This window comes from Bactrocera dorsalis, chromosome 2 (genome assembly GCF_023373825.1).
Source record: "Bactrocera dorsalis isolate Fly_Bdor chromosome 2, ASM2337382v1, whole genome shotgun sequence".
Lineage (NCBI taxonomy): Eukaryota > Metazoa > Arthropoda > Insecta > Diptera > Tephritidae > Bactrocera > Bactrocera dorsalis.
Window position 1 is genome coordinate 86528570 of NC_064304.1, and position 25599 is coordinate 86554168.

Sequence of the window (25599 nt, forward strand, 5' to 3'; positions counted from 1 at the left end):
GCCTTATCTAGAAAATCAGTAGGTTGAAAAAAACCTTCCATTTTACACTACAGCTGTCCACGTAACTTTGGGAGCCGTGAAATATTTCTTTTCTATAGGTTGGGTATACATATAGATAATGTTCCAGCGTCTCATCATGATTCCATCGAATACACTTTTCCCATTTTCTGAAGGTGGGATCTTAAGGTTTGGTGCCCTGTGATGACCCCTACAGTGCTACTAAATTCCCTTTTGCCTAAAAGTAAGAGCTTTTTGGTCTGTCCACCATTAACACTACCCCAAAGTAACTTTGGGGTATGCAGTGTCCTGTTTGTGTTCCAGACCTGTGGTATTCCCTTGAAGGAGCTGAATGGTCTAGGGCAAATTAGACCCGGACCAGCTCGTATGACTTTCCATATCTTTTGCTATTCCAGTAATTTCGGTCTGGCTGAGTGAATTCTAGTAATTTATTTTGAAGCTATCTTCGGTAAATGGTTTACTACAGAAGAAGCCTGCACCTGTTTCTATTTCGCCCTTTAATCTGTCGGTAGATTTCGATACAGCAGCTGCAGAAAAAAATCTTCGGTGTTACCATATTTTTATAAATATAAAAAAATCACAAAAAAATTCAAAAAAATTTAATAGGGTATTCCTAGAGCTCGACTGAGGTATCTAAAAAGCGAAAAGCGGAAGCAAAAAATATATTACCGCAGCTGACCATAACAATATTTAAGCCTTGGCAAATTTTTCTCAGCTACTTTTTAGTATATTTAAGTTTTTTTCAACTTTTTTTTGCCTTCAAAATGTATGACGTTGAACTTACCGGCTTTTGTGTAGCAGGCATTACGCCTGCAGCGCTTGGTGGTGGCCCATTTTTATAGCTAATGGCTCGTCGCCGCTCCGGTTCACCCTCTACATTGCCGAGCGATTCAGCGAAGCCCAGTTCATCGCCTAAACTGAAACCTAGAAACATATAATAAATCGTTTATAGACTAATTAAAAATATTATTAATGATTATATTATATTTTAATATATATTTTATAATTAAAAGATTTTAAATTTTTTATATAAAAAATAATAATTTCGTTAAAAGTATATAATTTTGTTTTAATTAAAAAAAAAATCTTAATAATTTTCAGCTAATTAACTGTTTGAGGTTTTTCAGCAATCTTCATATACGTTTTTCGCCTCTAAATTGGCGTATAAACGCTTGGAGCACAGCAGTCGGAAATGGCAGCTTGCAAGCATGGTGAGCAGATTGCACTCATTAGCAGCTATCTCTATACACTTGACGCTGTTGCCGAGCTTTTGGCGATTTGCACAGCGCAAGCGTGTGCGGCCAGTCGGTTGGCCGCCACAATTGCTTCATACTCGCCGTTGGTTTTTCACTTTTCGACTGCTTTTGATCACAGATTCGCATTGTTTCTTATTTTATAACTTCATATGTGTATTTTTTGTTTTTTTTTCGATACATAATGTCATTGACATTGGCATAAATACATAATTATTTTTTTTTTATAAATATACCTATTATTGATTTGACGCAAATTTTAATGTGCTTTTGGTGTTTTTAAATTTGTGTTTTAAAGTTTTGTGTACCTTGCCATCCAATTTTTGCAAACAGCAGCATTTCTAATCGTTTTATTAAAATTTCAAATGCTCATGTGTATTTTTATCAACTGTGTAAAGTTTAAATCACGAGTCTTAATTGAAAAGGTATGCTGTATTTTAATTATTTCAACAAACAAACATAATATATTAATTAAGGAATTAGGCTTACAGTGATGCCTTAATACATACTTGTATAACGCCTCCGCGGGATAAATGGTCATATGCAAAGTATTGAGTTCAGTACTTCCCAAACTTTATTTGCAAATGAAAGCATTGTGAGGAAAAATGGAAAAAAATCAAAAACACATATTTGAATAAAGTAAAGTGTATAAAGAATCTCCAATTTGTTATCGGTGTACCAAAGTGGACTTTAAGGTGTCTTGAAATTAGTACAAAAGAAAACCCATTTCAATACCCAACCAACAGATAAGGTTTAGTCACAATATAATCAAACTCTAAACCATGAAAGCCCGCTTAAGTTAGACGTTAGTGTCGATGACATACTATACTATACGCAAATAATAATAACACTTTTAAATTTAAATTTCGCGCGAAACCACATTCGTCGAAATATTTTTTTTCTAGATATGACGTTGACATCTCTGTCAAATATCACATCAAGAATATGCATTATTGTTTAGTTTACGCTTGCTTTTCTGTAGCACATAAACGGCATCAGCCGATTTTGTTGCCGAAAGGTTCAGAATGTTGGAAAAGACCCTCGATGATAGTTATTTATCGCAGGCAAGTATTTTCGATAAGTACAAATTATTCAAAGAGGGTCGAGAACACATCGACGACAAACCATGTACAGAACGGCCATCAACATCAACTGAATCAGTACTTCAGAATCGATTAAGAGTTAGAGATTTTACTGGTACCGTTGGAATATCGGAAGGATCAGTGAAAACCATTTTGAAAGATCATTTGAGCCTAAGAAAAGCGAAGCACGATTGGTTCCAAAATCATTCGGTTTCGAAAAGCAACGTCGCGTTAACGTCCGTGAAACCAGGATGTCATGAAACGTATTACGGCGATGAGTCTTGGATCTATGCTTATTATCAAGGTTATGTTGTTGTTTTCTTCGATTATCGAGATGTGTTGCACTCCGAATTCCTTCCGACCGGCCAAACAACATGAAATATTATTAAAGTGTTATGCGTCGTTTGCGTGAAGCTTTTGGTGAAAAGGGGCCGGAATTATGGGCCGACAGCTCTTGGTTATTACACCACGATAATGCACACACTACATTGATTCTTCGTGAGTTTTTCGCCAAGTTTTCAACCAATATCGTTCTGCAGCCACAGTATTCGCCTAATTTAGCACCGTGTGATTTCCAGCTATTCAGCAAACTCAAACGATCGCTCCGGGGTAACCGTTTTGAGTCAATTGAAGACATTAAACGTAAATGAGAAATATACAACTACTTAACATGCTTAAGACCGTCTTCTCAATGTTTAGTTTTTATTATCCTTAATCTCTGGTAGCTTAATTGGATGACAGCTTTCACTGACAGAAGCGTATTGTGAACAGGCAAAATTGTGTAAACCTGATGAGCCATATATCTGCATGTTCAGACGAGGTATTCCTTATCATTTTGAAATTCCACAGTTTCAAAAATTAGACTTAGCCCCACCTACTAATTGGCTTTAAGTACATATCTCATAAATCACTAAAGGTGCAAACATTTAAAGCTACAAAGATGGGGGTAATCGGACTACATCCACACTTTCTTTCCATATATCACAATATTAAGCTCCAGATAATTCTTTCAGTACAAGTTTCACAAATAGTGACCTTAAGGTAGTCAATCCGACGCTTAAAAATTGTCGAAATCACAGCGTAACTTTTCAAGTTCCGCATTTGTGAACCTTAGCGGCTGTTGGTGGCTTTTTACCGAGAATACGGTTAATCTCTGAGATAATTATTGAAATTTGAAAGTAATCACTTAATAATAATTTTGAATTCTTTTGTCAATAATGGTTATCAATACTTGCCCTATCACCAATATACTTAATATAAAGATTTTTGAACTTTCGGCTGTCTATACCGTATATTGTAAATTATTATAATATTTTTACCGACAAAACTGTTAGTCATCTTAATGCAACTCAGAATGCATGTTAACGAATAAAATCGGGTCAGTGCAGTCTCTAGCTCCCATATACCTAATATAAACGTTTCTAGCTTCCGAAAGTATTACCATCTTCTGCTAATGGCTTTGGTCCTTGAAATTATGAGATCATAAATTGTTCGGTTTTCCCCGAACTTGGCACTTCCCTACTTCTTTTACATTGTTGATTGTTTTCATGAGAGCTACGAATAAATATTTGTTCGTCGAATTTCGCGTAGTTTTCATTACGACTAAAGTAAGAACTAATTTTCTTAAAAAAAAAAAAACAATATACCTTCATTTTCGGCCATGTAACAGTACATAGTGGATACCCATCTTAAAATATGTTTCATTTGTTAATTTTATTGCAATTTTGATTAGTTTTTATTAAATATATTATATATTTTGCCTTGTTGTTGTTGCATTTACCTAAACCAAAATGTGCTTTTAGGCCGCCCAAATTCCTTACACGAAATAGTCCAGACTTTTTGAAGTTACAATTGAGTATGAAACCAAATTCAGATTCAAAAACGCATGTCCCGCAAGCCAATCCTAAAAACAAACACAGAAAAAGGATATGTTTTTTATACAGAAAGTTTTTTTTTGTTTTTAGTTTTAGAAGAAAGCGGATTTGATAAGCATGATGACTTTGTATGGAATGTTAGTTGTTGAGTTGCTGTGAGAGTTGTTGTTGGAGAGATGACAAAGTTTGAGGTTGATAAGAGGATATGAAGGATACATTTAATTTGATTAAACACATTTTTGGTAGGAAATCAAGCATTTCAGTGGGATGATATGAGGAATTGGAAATTTTCTGTGTTGTTTTCGCGATGATTTATTGTTAATAGACATGTAAAATATAAAAATAATAAGCCTTCAATTGAATACATGCATAGACAATTTTAGTTTATTTATATCGCAATCGAATTCTGTACATCTTTAGTCGGTTCCACGGTTAGAAGTAACTTTAAGCATACCTTATTGCTACAGTTATTCGATTAATGACAGTGTATTCGAGTCTTTCGTAGAAACACTTCGAAAATACTTGAAACTATTGTATAATCGTAGCCGGTCGAAGCTTTGTGCTTACGCTCAGGTATCAGTAGTTCTGCTATGAGCACCTCTCGAAAAGCTTACAAATAGAGATTTTTGTTCACCTAACATATGTTATAAGCTGGCGGAGGATCCCTTTTATATTCTAGAAACGCCTTGGTAGTATACGTTCTCCTCATAGAAGTTGCGATTAATTTAACGGGTAATAATCACCTTACACTGACGTTTTTCAAACTCACAAAAAATATGATATTTAAAGCGTTCAGTCAAGAGGGTTGCATTACCATATTGGAGCAAGAGCTCCATTCATAGTATGGTTTGTAGTAAGAGGTAATCAAAGACCATTGCAGGAATGAATATAGTGTACTAGCTTCTCTACAACGAGACTGTAACGTTGTTTTAGGCGTATAAAAATATAATTCTGAGATTTCATATTGTATAAGTACGATCGAAAATTAAAATTTCGTGCTAAACATTTTTAAACAGTTTTATTCTTGCTGTAACCGACAACCACGCGTTTTGAAATTTTTAATGTCCAGGATAAACCACTCTTTGGTCGTCGAGACCGTCCGCCATGTATACACTGTTTCGATTACTTAGGAGCTAAACATTGTAAAAAACCAATCACAGCTGAATCATAACAAAATGGATCCATGTCTGAAACTGATGGTTTTTGTTGCTCACCGGGAACTTTGGTGAGCAACTTCTTATACATCCACAATATAGTCCAGACATGCCACCAAGTGATTACCATCTGTTCTTCTGAACGGCCAATGAATTTATTGGAGAACAAAGCGCAGCGAAAGAAGCTTTTAAAAATCGACTGTCCCATTTTTGTCAATTCGGTCGAGTAGTTATCGAATAAACGACGCATATTTGACCTTAATCGGATAATTCGAACTATGCTATATAACGGATTTAATTAAAAAAATATAAATCTTACAAGTACTTCGGTCCACATAATCGGAAGAAATCTAGATTAATAACAGCGCTTTTTTGACCAATAGAAAAAGAATAATGCTTCATCGAACTAATACCAGACCCTGCACATCGATAGTGACTCCTAAGAAGATCCAGAAACTTGGCTATGAAAGTGTGTTTGATCTTTTTATCAGTCTTTACTATCTTACTGTCTATGTAATTTATTTAGGCAGTCTATTTTAGAAATATTTCATTATAAATAACATATCTATTCTAATGGAGAAACAAATCAAAAATCTCTTTGTGCGATTTCTTTATCTGTCTAGTCTGACCTGGTCTGATCTGATTTGCCAATTTTCTCCATATTACAGTCTATTTGTCCTTCCATCATCCCGTTATTGAGTATGTCTATACTAATTAGTTTTTTTTTCATTCTGTATATCCTACATTTTCATAAATCCAGTCACTTAGGATGAAAAGAACAAGCAGAGCGATCGCCCTTTTATCCAGCAAGGAATTATCAATTACGCAACATTCTCAATAAAATTTGGTGGAATATTTTACATCGCTTTAACAAGCAAACATTTTTGCTTTATTTTAACCTTTGTTTACATAAATTTTTTATAGTCATACCCTTTTTATTGCCTAGCCATAATGTACAAGGCATTCAAAGCCTCAATAAATCTTTTTGGAAATTTGAAGTGTCGTAAATCACACAAAGATGCATCAGTTCGGCGAACGTATCACCTTCAAAGAAGTTCAGAAATAAAACAACACGCCGATTGGCATTGCTGATAGATTCGCCGACACGTACGGAACTGCCAAGTGAAGGGCGTAGGCTATCCATTATTTAGATAACGGTTACACAAAAAGCTCAGCTATAACGTGTCAGCTGAGTTGTGAGTTAAGGAGCCGTTGCCAGCGCCACAGCTGGCTGTAAATGCGTTTGTGGCGTGTTAATTGTCTGTTGATTAGCCGTCTTAAATATTGCAAAGTTACTCCCAAGAGCATCAGATAATTGTACATATGTTTATGTTTAATTGAAAGCAACTGACAGAAACATCAAGCAAAATAGTGACATTCGCTGTCAAAGTGTTGCGAAAATTTAAAAATCGTGCATTCATTCGAATGGACTTATATACATACAGACATTAAAATTTCTACATAGTTTCATAGCGGAAGCACAGTGCAATTATTTATTACGTGTGTATGTGATGGTAGTTGAAAGTAAGCACTGGTCCCTAACGGTTTCATGTGCTTAGCCCAGACGACACACTGAACTTGGACTGCCACGGCATGTGTGAAATTTTTAAGGTGTGCAAATGCGTGGCTTGGCATTTCGTGTGGTGCCAAACTGGGTTAGTATGTTGCTGTTAGAGTTGCCAAAAAAGGTGGAGAAGTCACATTTGCATGCAGTTAAATTGAAATCCACGGTTTTAATTGATTTTCTTCAGTACAATTATGACATATTTTAATTATTGCAATAAATTTGCAAATTTGACTACCGAGGGGAAGTTGGGAAACAAATAAAAGCTTGTCAAATATATACGAAAACGCTTTAAAGGTATATAGGGTGCATTTTTTAGAGGTTTATAATTTCCTATAGGGATAACTGTTCAACCATCTATCAACGTAAACACATTTGTTTGACATTTTTGTGCTGAAGCTTTTGCCAATTTTTTGCAAAGACTTATTTTAAAAGCTGACACTTGAAAAATATTCCAAACTATTGAATTTTTTGTTTGATGACAGCAAATATTTCATCTTGCCCTCATTCAGTGCCATACCCATTTGATTTACTTCAATCCCTGCATCGTTCCTGATAAGGCCCGTGATGAGGTTGGCAAAAATACTTGTTCTTTAAATGCTACGGGTAAATCTTGTACATTACATACATTCATCTTGGAATGGCGACTCTCAAACCGTTCACAATGATGCAAATGCATTGTAAGGAGTCTATTTTATGATGAAACGAATTTTTGAGTGGGACAAAGCATTCAATGAAGGTCGTGAAGTCATCGAAAACTTGCCTCATGCGAATCGTTCATCATCTATATCGAAAATGTTAAAGAAACAGTGCATGAAAATCGACGAGTTGGTATCAGAGATATAGCGCCAGATCTCAATATCACTTATGGATCGAGTGAACCGTTTTGGTTAATTTTTTGGATGTGAAACTGGTACCAAAAGAACTGAATATTTTACAAACACGATATTGAGTACAGTTATCAAAATAGCTGCTTGATAACAAGACTGAGAGCCTTATATGCATCAAATGCATCAATACTAGTAACGAGGCGTGAGTTTATGAATATGACGTCGTAACTAAACATATGTAATAGCTGATAATAAATTTATTAAAACTCGTGAATATTTGGTTTTTTTTGTCAGTCCGGGTCAAATTTGACTAAATTATATGAATAGCTTTTTTCATTTGTCTGTGTTTTATTTGATATATAAGCATAACAATAAAGCGCTCGAATTGCCCCGAATTGGTAATTTTGGAATCTTAGAAGGTGTCTTAAATATATGTGAGAACTTGTTTGATTTTCTGAGGATAAAGGTTAAGTGAAAATTTATAAAAAAATTAATCAACTGTTCTAACAAAAGAGACAAATTCAATAATATTCAATATATATTGCAATAAATATTCAGTTTTTTAATTATTTTTTACAGTGTATTGCACACAGAAACAATGATTAGGTAAGTGTTCAGAAAACCAAAATAAAATCAACACTTTAAGTTGACCTTGGCAGGTCATGTCGGGCGCCAAATGTCAGTTTCAGAGTAGAAACAGTGGAACAACAAAAGCAAACAACCACAAATGAATAGACCCTCGTAAATGTTACACTACATTACAGCGAATGATCACAAGTACTAATCGTTACAATGACATAAAGCCAGTTAATGTTGTTGTACATAAACAAAATTTATATTTAACTTTATTATAACCGTTATTTACGCCATTCTAATAGCTGTTAATTGCAGTAATCGCGCCAGGCAATTAATATGGAATAACTCGCTGATCATCACAATGTTCATTAATTTGATAACTTTGTTAAGTAGACTATTATCATATTTGAAGTTCATTATTGTATTTAAGAGTTTAAGTTGCGGTATTTATCTTACTTTCAACAACAAAAAGTATGTTAAGTGGTATTGCAGCATACAAGGCATTATAACGAATATAAAACGACTACAACAATAAATACTCGTACATATTGCTATTGAACAAATTTGACAACTTATGAGGCACTGAAATAAAAAAAAAACGGTTTTTATGATAGACAATAGCTTATAATACGCTTATGATTGCTGTAAACTTTTATTCTTTAGTAGACCCCCTTTAAATATTAAAATATAGTTATTTTAATGGATTCGAAAGCATTCAAGCATATTATACACCCTAAAGGTGGATTTTATTTGATCTCTTTACCCTCCCATATCATCTTCAAATCCTTTACCCTTTGAAAATAGAATGTTAATTGTTTAAAACAGACTATCGCTAAAATAAGTTGATACTTATTCATATACTAGAGCGAATATCCGACACCATGTACGTCTGGAGTATTTCCCTACAACAATTCAACAATATTCAACTATTTTAATGCGAAACAAACTAACAATGTTTCACTCGTTCAAGGTTAGTTTGAAAATGCTTACGCTTTGAATTTCTTGTTCGTCTTGTTGGAAAAAGAGATCTTCCGGGTCGATTTCATCAAATTCCGGGAAAAAGGTCGGTCGAAATCGAGTTAAACGAGAACATTATTTTTCGTTTACAGTAGCCACCGGAGAACGTAATAATCTTGGACAATTTTCAAACGTTCTTCCAAAGTGAAACATGACATGATGAAACGGCAAACCTTACTGAACATCTTGACAAAAATTTGACACAAATCCGTAAGCAAACATGGACACCAAAGCTGTCAACATCATGTCATCCTATTAGTAGACGCTGTATCAGTATGAAGTTTACATTTAAATCGAACGCAGAGCAAAAATATGAGTTACGTAATATTTTAACGGTCCCTTATGAGTTCTCGTATAAGCTATATTAATTTTGCCACGAAGTTTGTAACACCCGGAAGAAAACGTCGAAGACTTATAATATACACATATATTTATATATCCACATATAGGTATAAATGATCAGTGTGATGAGCTGAGTAGTTTTGTCTACCTGTCTACCCTTCCGTTTGTCTGTATATATACGAACTAGCCTTCCAATTTTTGAGAAATAAATCTGAAAATTTGCAGAGGTACTTTTCTTCCGAAAAAGCTACTCATTTGTCGGAATAACCGATATCGGACCATTACAAATTTATCCCTCACAACAAAGTTCTTGTATGGAAAACATTTTTCATTTAAAAATATATTCTCAGATAATTTGGCACAGATTATTTTTGACAGCAATAAATCTTTCAAATCCGACCGATATACTAAACAACGGTCATTCAAATTGGCCTGTCAAAATCAAGATAACGTATTAACCGCAAGGTCAATGACTGGCCGATATTTATGGCTTCTGCACACAAACATTAACACTTAGCAATACACTGATTATTCATTAAAACGTTCGCTCGTGCACAAAAAAGAGAAAATTGCGAAATTGGCACACCTTAGAAGACTGTAAATGACTCTATTACCGCCAAACAAAACTACACAGGTGCCATAAAGTGCTTAAAATAAGTTAAATTTAAAAGGAAACCAACAAATTAAGTAAAAACTGTCATTAAAACGAAGAAATTTGAAAAATATGAATGTTAGCTGTAGCAAATAGAGCGATTCGCAAAAAGTCAAAATTTATGAAAAATTGCTGCCAAAAGCAGAGCCAATTAAAAGCACACAAAAAGACTAGAAAAAGAATGCTGCACATTAGACAACAGCAAAGGCGTGTAAAAAATGTGGAAAAATTAAAAAACGGAGACCAAAAAGCTTCGCAGAAATAGTAGAAAGAGCGTAGAAGCAACTGATATTGTCATAAAAATATTTACGCGCACATTAAGTCCAAACAAACAAAGCTAAAGACGTGTCTTAAGCGTCACGGCAACAAGTGATAATGATACGGGACAATGCCAGCAGTAGGCGGCGCTGGACGGGCGGTGACAAATGGCAAAACGTGCGCCAGACACAAAAAGAAAACGCTAAAAAATGACAGCAGCAACAACAACAAAAAATAAAAATAAAATGCGACTAACAGCTGCGTAGTCACTTTCACCGGTTACGGTGAAACATTTCGCCGGTATATTGTTGTTATTGTTATGCGGACTTACCTCCACAGCAAGTGAAGTTTGTTTTCTTCGGTTTCGTCGTCGTCTTTGTTGTGCTCTTCACGTGTTTGCACTGCTCGTTAGGTGTTTGTTTTTGTTTAGGCGTATATTTGTGTTTGGTATACCTAAGTATACATATGTACATACTATGGCCACTAAGTTTGAAAAACCCAGAAGGAAACGTTAGTATATACATATGTATATATAGATGATCTGCGTAATGAGCTGAGACGATTTAGCCATGATTTTCTACCCGTCTGTCCGTCTGTAAGTACGCGAGTTAGCCCATCAGTTTTTGAGATAACGTATAGAAATTTTCCGCACGTGCTTTTATTCACATGGAGCTATTCATTTGTCCGAATTATCGATGTCGGATCACTATTTCATATAGCAGTCATATGAATTGATCAACCTATATCAAGATACCATTTTATACATTTTAATGCCATAAGACATCCACCAGTGAAGGGTATTATAGCTTCAGCGCAACCGAAGTTAACATTTTTTCTTGTTTCTTTTTTGTTTTTACTATTATTTGTTGAACAAATAGAAATTTTGTCTTCACTTAGCTTCAAATGAGCTTAAGTGCAAATTAGCGGTGCGGTGTGTCAATACATGAGCATATGAATACACACATATGTACATACAAATATTAATAAATTTATATTTCCATGTTTGGCAAAATCATATTCATATGTTAAGTGTGTGCGTGTAAACACTGGTTTTACTTCACTGCATTTGCTTAAGAGGTGGAGTCATCATACGCCCTGTCACACTAAGTCACACCATCACTCTCTATTGACAGTCATTTGTTGTTTCAGCAAACATTTCTCAAACGTTTCCCTTTTAAGATGTGAAGTATGAAGTGAGCGAAGTAAATAAATGCAATTGCTTATTTTATGCATCAATATTGATTTTTTGCAAATGTTGTTTTTGTAAATTTCACCAAATAATTGCATATGGGTGCAGTGATGGGAAATGAAATAATAACCGAACATTTTATTCTCTTGCAGCTTGCCAGGAAAATACCTGAAGGTGCATAAGTTAAATGGGGTATAGAACAAGTTTTCACCCAATTTTATCCATTTTAATTAGAATAAAGCACCGTTATTCGAAAAATGAATTCTCTCAATTTGATTAAGATAACTCACATTTTGGCCGACATATGCGGTATAAAGTCAAATAAAAGTAAAAAAAACCTCAATATTAGATTTATGGGGGCCGAATAAATTATTGATCCGATTCAACCCATTTTTCCCATATTGGCATACTATTATTAGGAAAGGATTCTCTCCGAATTTCTATAATCTATCACACTGATTGACCGATATTTTCGATAAAAAGTTCACAATCGAAGCTTTGATCTACATATTCGGTATCTGAAGTCATGATTAGTTTTGGTTCGATTTGGAAAATTTATGATCATAAGGTGACTATTTTAAGCCGATTATTCGAAAAAAGTTGTATCTCGATACATGCATTGCCAAAAATAAAGCCGTATTATGAAATTTATTATCCGTTACCAGATAAAAAATAGCAATTCGAAGAATACCGTTTGTTCAACCAAACTTCCAACACTTGTGGTACAAAATTACGGAACATGCCCTCTGGCGCATACGCGATTTTCATGCGTTATTTGGTTTCAAAGAGTCAAATAACAGTTTAGTAACCTCTTGCTTTCGAACAGCGTTCACAATTTTTTTTTTATATTAATACCAAATCTTTGTAGTCTATGTCTTTAAAAGGATGGTAGAACTGCTTGTTATGATTGACTTAACCTGAAATCCTAGTAACTAACCGTTTACGAATTGACGCAAGGGTATCGTAGAATTGTAACTAATTGGGCGTCCGAAAGTGGCCTCAAAGTAGTTTTATCTATTAGGCAGATACACTAAAGTATTTAAGACTCATCCTAGATAGGAAGGCAGTATGGAAGCTTAAAATCGAAAAGAGAGAAATAAGGTATTGATTGCATTATACGGTTACACAGGAGCTATTTGGCAGAGGGTGGAGACTCAGATCAAAAGTAGTCCTCTAGCTTCCTATTTACGTACTGGAGAACCATAGAAAAGACCAAACTTGCAAGGTATCTCGAGAGCGTTCAACGAGTGACTCTCATTATGTATGTCTATGCTTTGAATTTATATCAGATGTTTTGAATTAAAGAGTCGCTAAACCAAACTCCGACTCGTCCTACACTCCTAAGAGGGAGTGGGTGGAAGCCATTGAAGGAGAGGGGCAGTTTTTTACAGATGAGTCAAATCTTGATGGTGGTGGGTTGATATAAAATGTTGCCAGGCTACAAGCTGATTTTACCAGCTTATCTAAGCTAACCTAGCTCTATATATGACCAAAAAGATGGGCTTAGCCGTAGCTTAGCCAGCGCTGGGCTATCATCGATTCAAACATAAGGTATCCAGTAAACTTTTGTCCTTAGTAATGCTAGGCTCTCTCTAGTTGATCGGAGTCCATGCTGTAAGGTTGAGAATCTCACCGGACGCCAGCTGCAGAAGCTACAAGGAAGAATACGAGGGGGAAACACCAACTCTTCCTTCTTGTTTGTGCTGCGTTTGCGAGATCAACGCGTAAATACTTGGGAGCTCACAAGATCATCAATCGTATCAATACATTTTCTAACAATCCTGTACTATATTGTGGGAATGGCAGCAAATCTTGATCTACACATACAAAATTGTAGAACTAAATTGTCTCTGCAAATATTGCCAAAAGCAACTCAGAAAACATTTTAGCTTATGAATCCAGGCAGATTAGATGTGGTTAATTTCATTGTCTTCGCTCTGTCTTTGACCATAATTAATTATATGTGTCTCTTTCGTTTGTCAACAGTAGCCATTAGTTATTTCTTTGATATTAACGCATCTTTATTAAATTGGAAACTAAAACATTTGCTGCCTCATTTATTGGGCTTCCCATTTTTTCTCTTCTTTATTGTGATTATGCATTTTATCGCTTGTGTTTTTAACAAACGAGTATTGACAGCCTTTATATATATCACTCTTGTTTTATTATTGTTTTTATGAATTTTTTTTTTAGCTTCTAAAAGTAGGTCACGCTTGAATCTTAAAATTATATAAAATTTAATTAACACAGTAATATTTGCAATATTACCGTCAAAGTGTCATAAAAACACGCTAAAAGATTATGTCATGACGAATTGTATACAATATGAGTAAACAACGACTTTTAAAGGCGTTAAATGCAATCAACTTCTTAAAAAATAGCAAAAGCAAGCAGAAGATATGGTTATAACTGAGTTAATTAAATTCTAAATAATATTTGTGCGGTTAAAGCCTCAACCTATCATATTATTTTGAGGAGTTAAAAATATGTGCAAAATTAGTAGAGTGACGAGCAAGCTACTGGTTTATGGCAAATCAAATAGACTAGTATAAATAAATATAACTAGAATGGCAACAGTTTATCAATATGAAAGAGGTTTCCGCAAAATCTGATTTCATTTAACTAGACAATTTTTCCGAAATCTTCTCGCACTTCCATTGCATCCCTAATAACTTGGACCACGGCGCCGCGGAACCTAGCGGTATTTTCTCTGCGCACACACCTCTGAGGAATATGTGAGTGAGACGGTGTCGTCGGAACAGAGGCGCGGTAAGCTTTTTAACGGATGGATTGAAGATAGGAGGAAAATCTTCTGTCAGGAGCTCTCATCAACTCTTGTTTCAGATTGCCAGACCACTGTAGTGTCTTTCAATATGAAGTGACAGCTATAAGGTTAAGACAGATGTACTTCAACGAAGTACGGGTTCTTTTAGTAAGGTATGTATCCAAGCCGATAGCAGAGCTGCTATACAGGCCTTGAGCGCGCTGATAGTGGCTTTAAACCTTTCTGGGTGTCCGGCTTTGAAACTGTGGAACTGTAAAGGGCACACTTTTCCAAATCCCATTAGGAAGGAAACAAGCTGGAATTACAGGTCAGCAACCAGCACTCGTGGGGATGCAAAAGTCTTCTGGCCAAGAGTAAAACACTAAATGTCTATTACTAGCTCTTGGTAAGGTCGAAAGCACATAGTGATTAATTATTGTGCACTGAAATATGTATGAAAAACTAATAAGGAATATGCATCACCTTCTTTTTAGAATATGGTCGGACCAAAGAATGTCCGACGATTGGAATGCAAGTGTTCTCTGTCCAATCCACAAGCAGGGAGACCCTACAATCTGAATGAAATCTGATGAAAGATTAAAGCCCACCGTCAACAAACTGATTGGACCTTATTAGTGTGGCTCTGCTTTCTTTAGCAGAGGGTCGACACACACCAACTGTTCGTCGATTTCAAAGCTGTAATACGGCTGTGTAAACTAACGTTGGGCAATACCAAAAGCTCTGTCAGGATCTGGAAAAACCTCTCCAAAATGTTCGATACCAAACAAGGTTTCAGACAAGATGACTTCCTATCGTGCGTCTTCTTCAATCTGCCAATGATATTGATATCATTGGCTTCAACATCTGGTTTCTCCAAACTGGATAATGAGCAAAGCAAATGGATCTGATAGTGAACGAGGGCAGGACGAAATAAATCCTGTAATCAAAGAAACAGTCGTCGCACTCGCGACTTGGCTCTCAAGACACTGTTGACAATCATAGCTTCGAAGTCATAGATAATTTCGTCTATCTTGGTACCACATTTAACACCAACAACAATGTCAGCCTCGAAATTCTACGCAGAATAACACTTGTCAACAGGTGCTGTTACTTCGGACTGTATAGGCAATCGAGAAGTAAAGTCCTCTATACATAACTCTATAAGTTACTCATTAATAGATACAAAAAAGAAATATTCTTTTTTTAGATTAATCAAAATCAGAGCTATTTCTGCCATAAGAATGTTGAGAACACTGAGGGTTATAAGATCATTGAATATTCTTTTCTGATTTGAACACGAATGAAGGGATGACAAATACTAGTACACTTCGGTTGATATTTTAGTTACAAAATCGGTCTCCAAATTTACGGTAAAAATAACTTTTTGTCAATATCGAGAGATCCTTATATATTATATATCCGCTCTGTTGGGCGTATTGGGAACCTGTTCAGATTATAAAAATGGAGATTTGTAGAAAGATCGGCTAGAAAGACACTGATATAATTAATCATTAATAATGACTGTGCTCTTATAAAAATATATATGTATATATGTTCATAATCACATAGGTACATATCTACGAGTACGGACATGACGTAAACTATGTAATACTTGTAAGAGAAGTGATAAACAATTTGATGACTAATTTTTGTGTAATTAATTCCGAATTTGCATGTTTTGACAAAATACAGTAAAATACGTGAAAGACGGACAATTATTTAGTCACTACACAAAAGCCATCTATGGTATGTACAAATCTACATACATACACATATGTATGTCACTTGATTGTACATCTTTAATGATGCGTCAGACATGCAAAGTGCTGTGATATGATCTCTGAAATGTCGCCATATGACACATGTATATATATAGTATATATGTACATTCACTCATATTTACACACATTTGCCTTATACAAATAAATAACTACAAGTGGTAGAGTGGTATAAATGTTGGTAGGCGTGATGACAATTATGATTGCATGGCGATAATTTTTTAAAGACAATACGTATATAAACAGTTATTTATACATATATGCATGTACTCATATATGTACATATATGAACATACGCTCGATATTTGGACATTATATTAAGCAATTTTTAGCACGAATAACAAAGCGAGAGTGAAAGTTGCTGTAGGATGAATATCAGATTTGCGTGAGATGGTCAATTTAACTCGTTCGCCATTTACACGCCGACATTTTAATAGCAAACAACAATTGTCGCAATATTATATAAATGTAAAGATTTAATTATAATCATAATAATATTATAACAAACCCAGTTATTATTCAATTTCATCACATAATATTGTAATCGTAACATTGTTGAGGGCAAACCAGAAGCCATTTAGTTGTATTAAACACACTTAAAACTCTCACTGATTTAATCAAAAAAAGAACGAACAAAGCAATGGCGAATCGATCATGAAGTTTGCGGTTGATCCAATAATCCAGGAGCAATGGGAACTCCAAACAGGATGGGCAAGATGGCGCTTTACTCCATATAGACACGACTATGTATATTTAACGTATTACCGTCGATCGGACGACAAACCTATACGTTGAGATTTAGCTATATTTCTTTGTAAATTTCTTTAAAGTCATTAGTTTAGATGACAGTCCATTGCCCAAACTCCGATGCGTCTATTTTGCTGAGTTAATGAAAATTTTACCAGCCGAATTCGTAACACCATCTGGAGATGTAAACTTTTTATGAGGCCATAAAAACCACAAGCAGCTTGTTTTATTTCGTTTCACAAACAACCTGCCATTAAAATACGAAAAAATACTTCACCACACAACCAAATACAAATTTTTATCGTCTTTTGAGAGCACTAAAATGATATATTTTAAACTTTAAATAAATCAAATGCAGAAAATCTGAACAACTTTTGAAGGACAGCCTTAGGCATTTAGCGCCGCGCCTATCAATCAAGAGAAATACTAAACAATTATGGGTCCTCTAACTATGTACGACTATTTACCTTAATGGTGGTGTCTTTTAACTAACAACTCTTCAAATTTATCACACTTTTAACTGTTGAGGGCAATTAATTAAGAAATCAAATTTGCCAATAAAACTGAATATTCGCCGCAATTAACACGCCGTACGGTGCTTCGATACCAAAAAAATTGTGAAGGCCAAAAGGCCTATGGTGAAAATGAGTGACATCGCTTTCGCCATCGACATCATCATCAACGCACGCATGTCAAATGAAATATTCAGGCGTATACCTACAGATGGACAAGCAAACAGAGATGAGCGAGTTTAGCTAAGCGCTAAAAAATGCGTAAATTTAAATAGTTTGATTAAATCGCTGAGATAAAATTTGCATTGCTTTTTTATCTCTTTTTGGGTAATAGGCTGTGGAAATATTTCGAAACTGTATACTCTTTTGGGAACTAAGTTGAATGTGTATGTTTGTGTTGGGGCGTGCCTAACACGTCAATTGAAATGTCCCCGGCACATCAAAGTAAAACACATTTTTTGGCAAAATTCGATTTTTATTCAACATAGTTGCCTTCTAGGGTGGCACACCGATTATAGAGAGCGTCCAACTTTTAGATACCATTTTTGTAGTACGTCATTTGGTTCACAATAGGACTCATTTTCGGCGATCACCTCTTTTGAGATCTAAAAACAGCAAGTAGTCGCTGGGGGCTAGATCTGGAGAATATCGGTGGATACGAAAACAATTCGAAATTCAATTTATGGATTTTTCCTTCATTTTTACTGACTTGTGACATGGTGCATTACCTTTTTTTGCAAATACGGCCGTTTTTCGGCGATTTCGTCGTTCAAATGGTGCAAAATTCCTTTTTAAGAAAGCCCATAAATTAATATAATTATTCCATGTACCCCCTACAATACAGATTCCATAAACTTGCCAGCCGATTGTTGCGTTTTTCCACGCTTTGGGATCATTGCGTACTGTCTACCCAGATGACCATCCACTGGACTTCGGAGTGAAATGATAAAATCATGTTTCATCCAATCCTTGACAGTTGATTTTCTTGGGGCAGTATCCAGAAACACGTCACCAAGGCAAGTTTTGGCCTCAATTGTATTTTTTCCATCAAAAAACAGTATTTTATCAAAAAATCTTTCTATCTATTTTTATTAAGTTACAATTTAAAGTAAATTTTCTATGGCGCGTTATTACTGAATTCATGCCCTCAACTATCAGCAAACAATATAAAAATTTCCCACCGCGTTTGGCATAATATTTGATTTGACATCCAAAAATATTATTTATAACCATCAAATTAGTGTCAAAAACTCAAAGAAGACGAACATCAGACTTTTATGTAGATGCACAACTGTATATATAATTCTTTGAGTTTAGTAAGCGATAAAAAACTACGAAGTATTAAATAAAGAAGCTGCGAACGAAGCGAATTGCAGAAGAAGCGGCACGTTTAATGGTGAGCTGCACTGAACAATATTTTCGATTGTTCCTATTCATTATTCTTTTATTATACTTTTGTATTTTATTAAATTTTTTTGTATTTCAAATTTTTTTCTTTCTTCGTTTGCTTTTTGTAGCTGGGTGTTAAAATTGTCGTTTCTGTCGAATTAATTGAATGTCGCGTATACGCCATGACGAATGCATTGTTGTGTGCAGTCCTACATATAGTATTTTTTCGAATACGCATGATAATATGAATGTTTGTTTGTGTGTAGCAGATCAAAACATGCATTTCGCTTGAGTAGCTTTATTTAAATGCAAATATTCAACAATTTCAACAATTTTCATTATGCTTCTGTCAAAAATTCCACTTCTTTGTTCAAAAATATATGCGATACAGGGTTGACTTAACAAGAATAACATCATCAGTTAGTATTGATCATTTGTACTACTGGCTTAACCTTGACAATAAGGTATTTATTAAGTATTAATAAAGCCTAATACCGTTTTCATATCCAAATAAAATTAAATTAGAAGTTTCTATTAATAAATTTTTAGGTGCAGCAAAATGACCTCCTGAGAAAAATATAAGCTTCGTAAAAGTCAGAATATGAGCCTTAAAAGTCGTTGCTTTAAATAAAACTACTGGTTATTATTTATCATGATTGCACGAACCATCACGGGCAGCAAGAAGACTTGGACGACTTTTAGAAAAGATTTGTTTGTAGTTTGGATAAATCGAATGCCTTTTTGGATTTGGAACAACAAATGCCCCATTTTTAATAATTTTTTTTCACATAGAAAATTAAATATTTTATTCGAATTATTCTAAACATTTTGTGAAATTTTCAAAGGATGGGTCCCTTTTCAATTTTCTGAGGAAACTTACCAAAGTAATATATATATATATATATATTTATAGCACCAGAAAATAGAGATTTCAACAAACATAAAACCAGATTTATTTTAAAAATCTGTAATTTTGACTTCAGAATTTTTAATTAAGGTAGTTTTTTCCATACTAAGTCGAAATAACGTTTCCTCCTTAACATTTTAAATAAAAAAATATACAATATATTTGGAGCATAAAAAAATAAGTGTCTAATAAGGAAGCGCTAAGTTCGGGTGCAACCGAACATGTTATACTCATGCAACATGGAAGAATCTAAACCGGGCAAATACTTTAAGGTGTAAGAAAATCCTTATATTTATTAAATATATAGTGAATATGCCAAGTTTTCGCTCAAACTTATCTATTTTAGGCACAAAGATACACTGTTATGAGCAAAACATGATCTCTTATTTTCATTGGGATGATTGACATATTGGCGGAAATATGCGATACAAAGTCACCATTAAGTTCGAAAAACTGTATATTAAGTACATAGGGGCTAAGGGAAATATTGACATACAGACATACCATTATAAGAGAAGGATTATCCCTTAATTTCAGTTATATGTATGTACATATATATCACACATTGACCGACATTTTCGTTCAAAAGTCAACTATTGGTCTAAATGTTCGGTACCTAGGGGCTTGAACAGTTTACATTGGATTTAAATAATTCTTGGTCATAAGGTTGCACACCTTAAATACATTATTCGTGCAAAGTTGTATCCCGTTAATTGCTTCTTGATTTGTGTACTGCAATCTGAACGAATCAATTGGAATTTGAAATTCTGCTATATGGGAAGTGGGCGTGGTTGTTGTCCATTTTCACAACGTGACATAAGAATGTAAAAAGAATGCTGCATACTAAATTTAGTCGAAATCGATTGGTCGGGTACCGAGATAAGCGATTTCACCAAAAAGTTGGCGGTACCACGCCTATTATCCAATTTTCACACCGGCTCCCCTAAAGCTCTCTCATACCATCTCAGCGGTAAAATTTAATGCTTGTGCCGTATTTCGTTATTGATTTATCGCTCTTTTAGTAGTTTTTGACAGTGGTCCGATTACGCCCATCTACGAACTCGAAATTTTGTTTGAACTAAGAAATCCACACACCAAGTTTCATCGAGGACAGACGGATGGTCGGACAGGATTTCAACTTTTCTCGTCATCCTGATCATTTATATATACAGAACGCTATATTTATCTCGCTTTGTTTTAGGTGATACGTACAACAAAACTATAATACTCTGTAGCAACTGGTTGCAAGGGTCCATAGTCTATAAAAAATATTAGTCTATATACAACAACCGAATTATTACTTCCCATTTCAACACACATTTCCTTATTGCTCAAAGCAAAGTTTAAATACCAATTAGCATAATTTATCACATGGAATACTTGTGAACATTTCAAACTAATAATATTTTTTAACTTTTTTGCTTTTTAGGTGCTGAAAATCATCATCATCATTACTGTTTACACAGGCGCTAAACGAGTATTCATTATTTTTTATGGCGTCACAATTTAATAGCTAAGCTTAACACTAATTCTATTACTTTGTATTTAAGTATTGTATTTATTAATGGCCAAAATTACACATGTAATTGTCTAAAACTATCTCAAAGTCTAAAAATACGACTAAGCATAAAATTTATCTCCATCATATTTTACTTTAATCAAACAATAGAACTTTCATAAAAATTGCAAATATTTGTCGCTCACTAGTGTGAAGCTCATTGTAGGTGTGGCAGAGTCCTCTTTCAAAGCCCTAATTCCCAGTGGGATAATGGTTCACTGCTTACATTTTTCTTTGAAGAATGCTTCGAAGAAAATTCTATGTAGAATTCTTCGATACCAGGTAATGCATAAAAGTAAGCTATGCGGAATAATGTTTCCCCGCTTACATTTTTCTTTGAAGAATGCTTCGAAGAAAATTCTATGTAGAATTCTTCGATACCAGGTAATGCATAAAAGTAAGCTATGCGGAATAATGTTTCCCCGCTTACATTTTTCTTTGAAGAATGCTTCGAAGAAAATTCTATCTAGAATTCTTCGATACCAGGTAATGCATAAAAGTAAGCTATGCGGCTAAATTCTACTGTGTTCATATTTACAAGTCAAGTAAGTACGTGAAAAACGACAAATACAAATTGATGGAATAAAATTTATAAGTAAATTTTTTCATTATTTCGTCAAATCATCAAGCAAAAAGTTGGTTACTATTTGGTAAGTATTTCGTGTTTTTAACATTGAAGGACATAGCTTCAAATTTATAAACATACTCTTTCAACTTTTTTGTAGAATGTGTGAAAGTTGAAGGCTTCACCGAATCGGAGTATATTCATCAAATTCAAAAAGTTATCAAACTCGCCAAACGCAGTTTCTTCAAGTCTCGTTGCTTGAAAAAAAACGGCAAGAGACTCAGCCACAAAATTAAAAGAAACCCATAATGGCTAAATGAGTAGCGACCAACATCTCCGCTTTGGCAGCATCCCGGTTCTTTCCGCTAGTTACCCGTCTGTATATATGTATATTTAACGTTTTTAAAACTGTTTTCAACCTTTGATCATTTTATATACTTATACATACATACATATACATATAATATTTATTTAACGTTTTTAAACTATTTAAATTTGTAATAATTCGGTTCATTTAAACACATTTTGTTATAACAATTTTTAAGTGCATTTCGCATAAAATAAAACCTTTATAACGATTGTATTGAATCTAGTGCATTTTTCTTTTTAACAAAAAGTGTGAGTGGCCTATAAGGTGAGTTTTTGTACACATAATACTTATTTTCATACGAATATGCAATTTTTCCTATTGACCTTGGCATCAAAGAATTCTTCGTGAACTATGGCATCGAAGAATTCTTCGTTAACTGTGGCATCGAAGAATTCTTCGTTTACTTTGGCATCAAAGAAATCTTCGTTAACTATGGCATCGAAGAATTCATCGTTAACTGTGGCATCAAAGAATTCCTCGTTTACTTTGGCATCGAAGAATTCTTCGTCCCATGGTAAGCGTAAAAGGTGATCTGTTACTTTTCGTAGGACATCGCCGTGTTAATTTTCATCGGTCGGGGTAAGCGATACAATCATGCTGTATCGTTTACCTTGCTCGCTTACCAATGTCTACCATATCCCGCTGGGTTGTGAGAGAATGTGAGAGAACGAAATCGAGCTATCACTTCGACATATTTTGCTTATAAGTCTATACAATACCAAAGTCTACAATCACGGTACAACCGTTCAAATATAGTCAAAAGAGCGATAGCTAATATTGTAGTCTTAATGTGTTTTAGTTTTTTTGGAGAAGGCAGACTTTTCTCCTAAATTATCTATAAGCTGAGAAGAACTTGCTATTACATCCCAGCGGGATAATGGTTCACTGCTTACATTTTTCTTTGAAGAATGCTTCGAAGAAAATTCTATGTACAATTCTTCGATACCAGGTAATGCATAAAAGTAAGCTATGCAGAATAATGGTTCGCCGCTTACATTTTTCTTTGAAGAATGCTTCGAAGAAAATTCTGTGTACAATTCTTCGATACCAGGTAATGCATAAAAGTAAGCTATGCGGTATAATGGTTCCCCGCTTACATTTTTCTTTGAAGAATACTTCGAAGAAAATTCTATGTAGAATTCTTCGATACCAGGTAATGCATAAAAGTAAGCTATGCGGCTAAATTCTACTGTGTTCATATTTACTAGTCAAGTAAGTACGTGAAAAACGACAAATACAAATTGATGGAATAAAATTTATAAGTAAATTTTTTCATTATTTCTTCAAATCATCAAGCAAAAAGTTGCTATTTGGTAAGTTTTTCCTGTTTTTAACATTGAAGGACATAGCTTCAAATTTATAAACATACTCTTTTTGTAGAATGTGTGAAAGTTGAAGGCTTCACCGAATCGGAGTATATTCACCAAATTCAAAAAAGTATGAAGCTCGCCAAAGGCCGTTTCTTCAAGTCTCGTTGCTTGGAAAAAAAAACGAAAAGAGACTCAGCCACAAAAATAAAAGAAAACCATAATGGCTAAATGAGTAGCGACCAACATCTCCGCTTTGGCAGCATCCCGGATCTTTCCGCTAGTTACCCGTCTGTATATATGTATGTATATTTAACGTTTTTTAAAACCTGCTGTTTTCAACCTTTGAATATTTTATATATACATACATATATACTCGTAATATGTATTTAACGTTTTTAAACTATTTCAATTTGTAATAATTCAGTTCGCTAAACACATTTTGTTATAACAATTTTTAAGTGCATTTCGCATAAAATAAAACCTTTATAACGATTGTATTGAATCTAGTGCATTTTTCTTTTTAACAAAAAGTGTGAGTGGCCTACGAGTATAAGGTGAGTTTTTGTACACATAATACTTATTTTCATACAAATATGCAATTTTTCCCATTGACCTTGGCATCAAAGAATTCTTCGTGAACTATGGCATCGAAGAATTCTTCGTTAACTGTGGCATCGAAGAATTCATCGTTAACTGTGGCATCAAAGAAATCTTCGTTAACTATGGCATCGAAGAATTCTTCGTCCCTATGGTAAGCGAAAGGGGTGATCTGTTACTTTTCGTAGGACATCGCCGTGTTAATTTTCATCGGTCGGGGTAAGCGATACAATCATGCTGCATCGTTTACCTTGCTCGCTTACCAATGTCTACCATATCCCGCTGGGATATGCTCTGAATTCTCAAAATAAAGAAACGATTGACAGCCAACTAATGACTTCGATGATTAAGTGGCAATAAAGAATGGGGAAAAGAGGGAATCGCGTAAATAAAAACCAATTATTTTTTTAAATTAGAAAATTGTCCATAATACTCAAACTCTTTCAGCCAGTAAGAAAGAAATCATTAATCATTTCTTGAGAACTTTGTTCTTTGATAAATTAATTGCTCAACTACAAGAATATAGTATTAAGGTCAAGTTTGAAGATGTACGAATACATACATACATATGTACAATATTTTCAATAACAACAAAATTAAGTGGAACTAAAATACTAAAACTTCTTTCACTGTGAAACATATGGAATTTCTTAATAGACCACGTTTGCCTTAATCCGCTTTTTGCTCGCATTTGCTATTTTATAATTGTGGCTTGGCTAAAGTTACTAACCTCACCTCTTTTCAAGTTCGACTGCTCGTTAAGCAATTGTGGTGCAGATTCTACAATGTCGCACTTTGAGCAATCATTTTATGTAATCACCTATATCTGTGCATGTAGTAGTCTATATACATATGTATAAATGGCTATTAGAAAATGGTTACGTATGTAACTACCCTGCAGGAAAAAGCAAACTGGTCTAAAAGTAAAAAAAAAATAGTTTTATACCAATTTTTTTGAAAAATTTAAAATTGGCTTAAAGTTGATGTTAAGTATCCTGTAAAGAAAGACATACTAGTCAGTAACTAAGTTTTAGGATTTAGAACACTGCAATGGTTTTCAGCTTTGAAATAGTTCGCTGTGCGCACAAAGTTAGTCAAGATGTGTCCATCTTCATTATTAATATCATCAAGCAACTTTTTTATAAGACTGATTTGATTTTTTGGTCATAGCGGAATCACTACAAATTACTGATGAGCTCGCAGGAGGTGATCCGCTTGTCCCACTTACATAGAATTGGGAACGAGCTGGATACCCTAGACCCACCTGTGTTCTAGCACTGCACTTCGCGTAAG

General features: G+C 34.5%; 1 protein-coding gene across 6 annotated transcripts in view; it reads right to left on the reverse strand.

The window, feature by feature from the left end:
* Positions 1-25599, reverse strand: part of LOC105223345 (hypothetical protein) — a 52567-nt gene that overhangs the window by 3999 nt on the left and 22969 nt on the right. For 5 of the 6 annotated variants that reach the window (XM_029549115.2, XM_011201061.3, XM_019989271.3 and 2 more), the window contains 2 exons: positions 4134-4256; positions 803-942 (listed from right to left, as the gene is read on the reverse strand). In XM_029549115.2, coding sequence (XP_029404975.2) covers positions 803-942; positions 4134-4256 — 263 coding nt within the window. The remainder of the gene's footprint in view (positions 1-802; positions 943-4133; positions 4257-25599) is intronic. The other variant, XM_011201062.3, reaches the window with a different exon arrangement.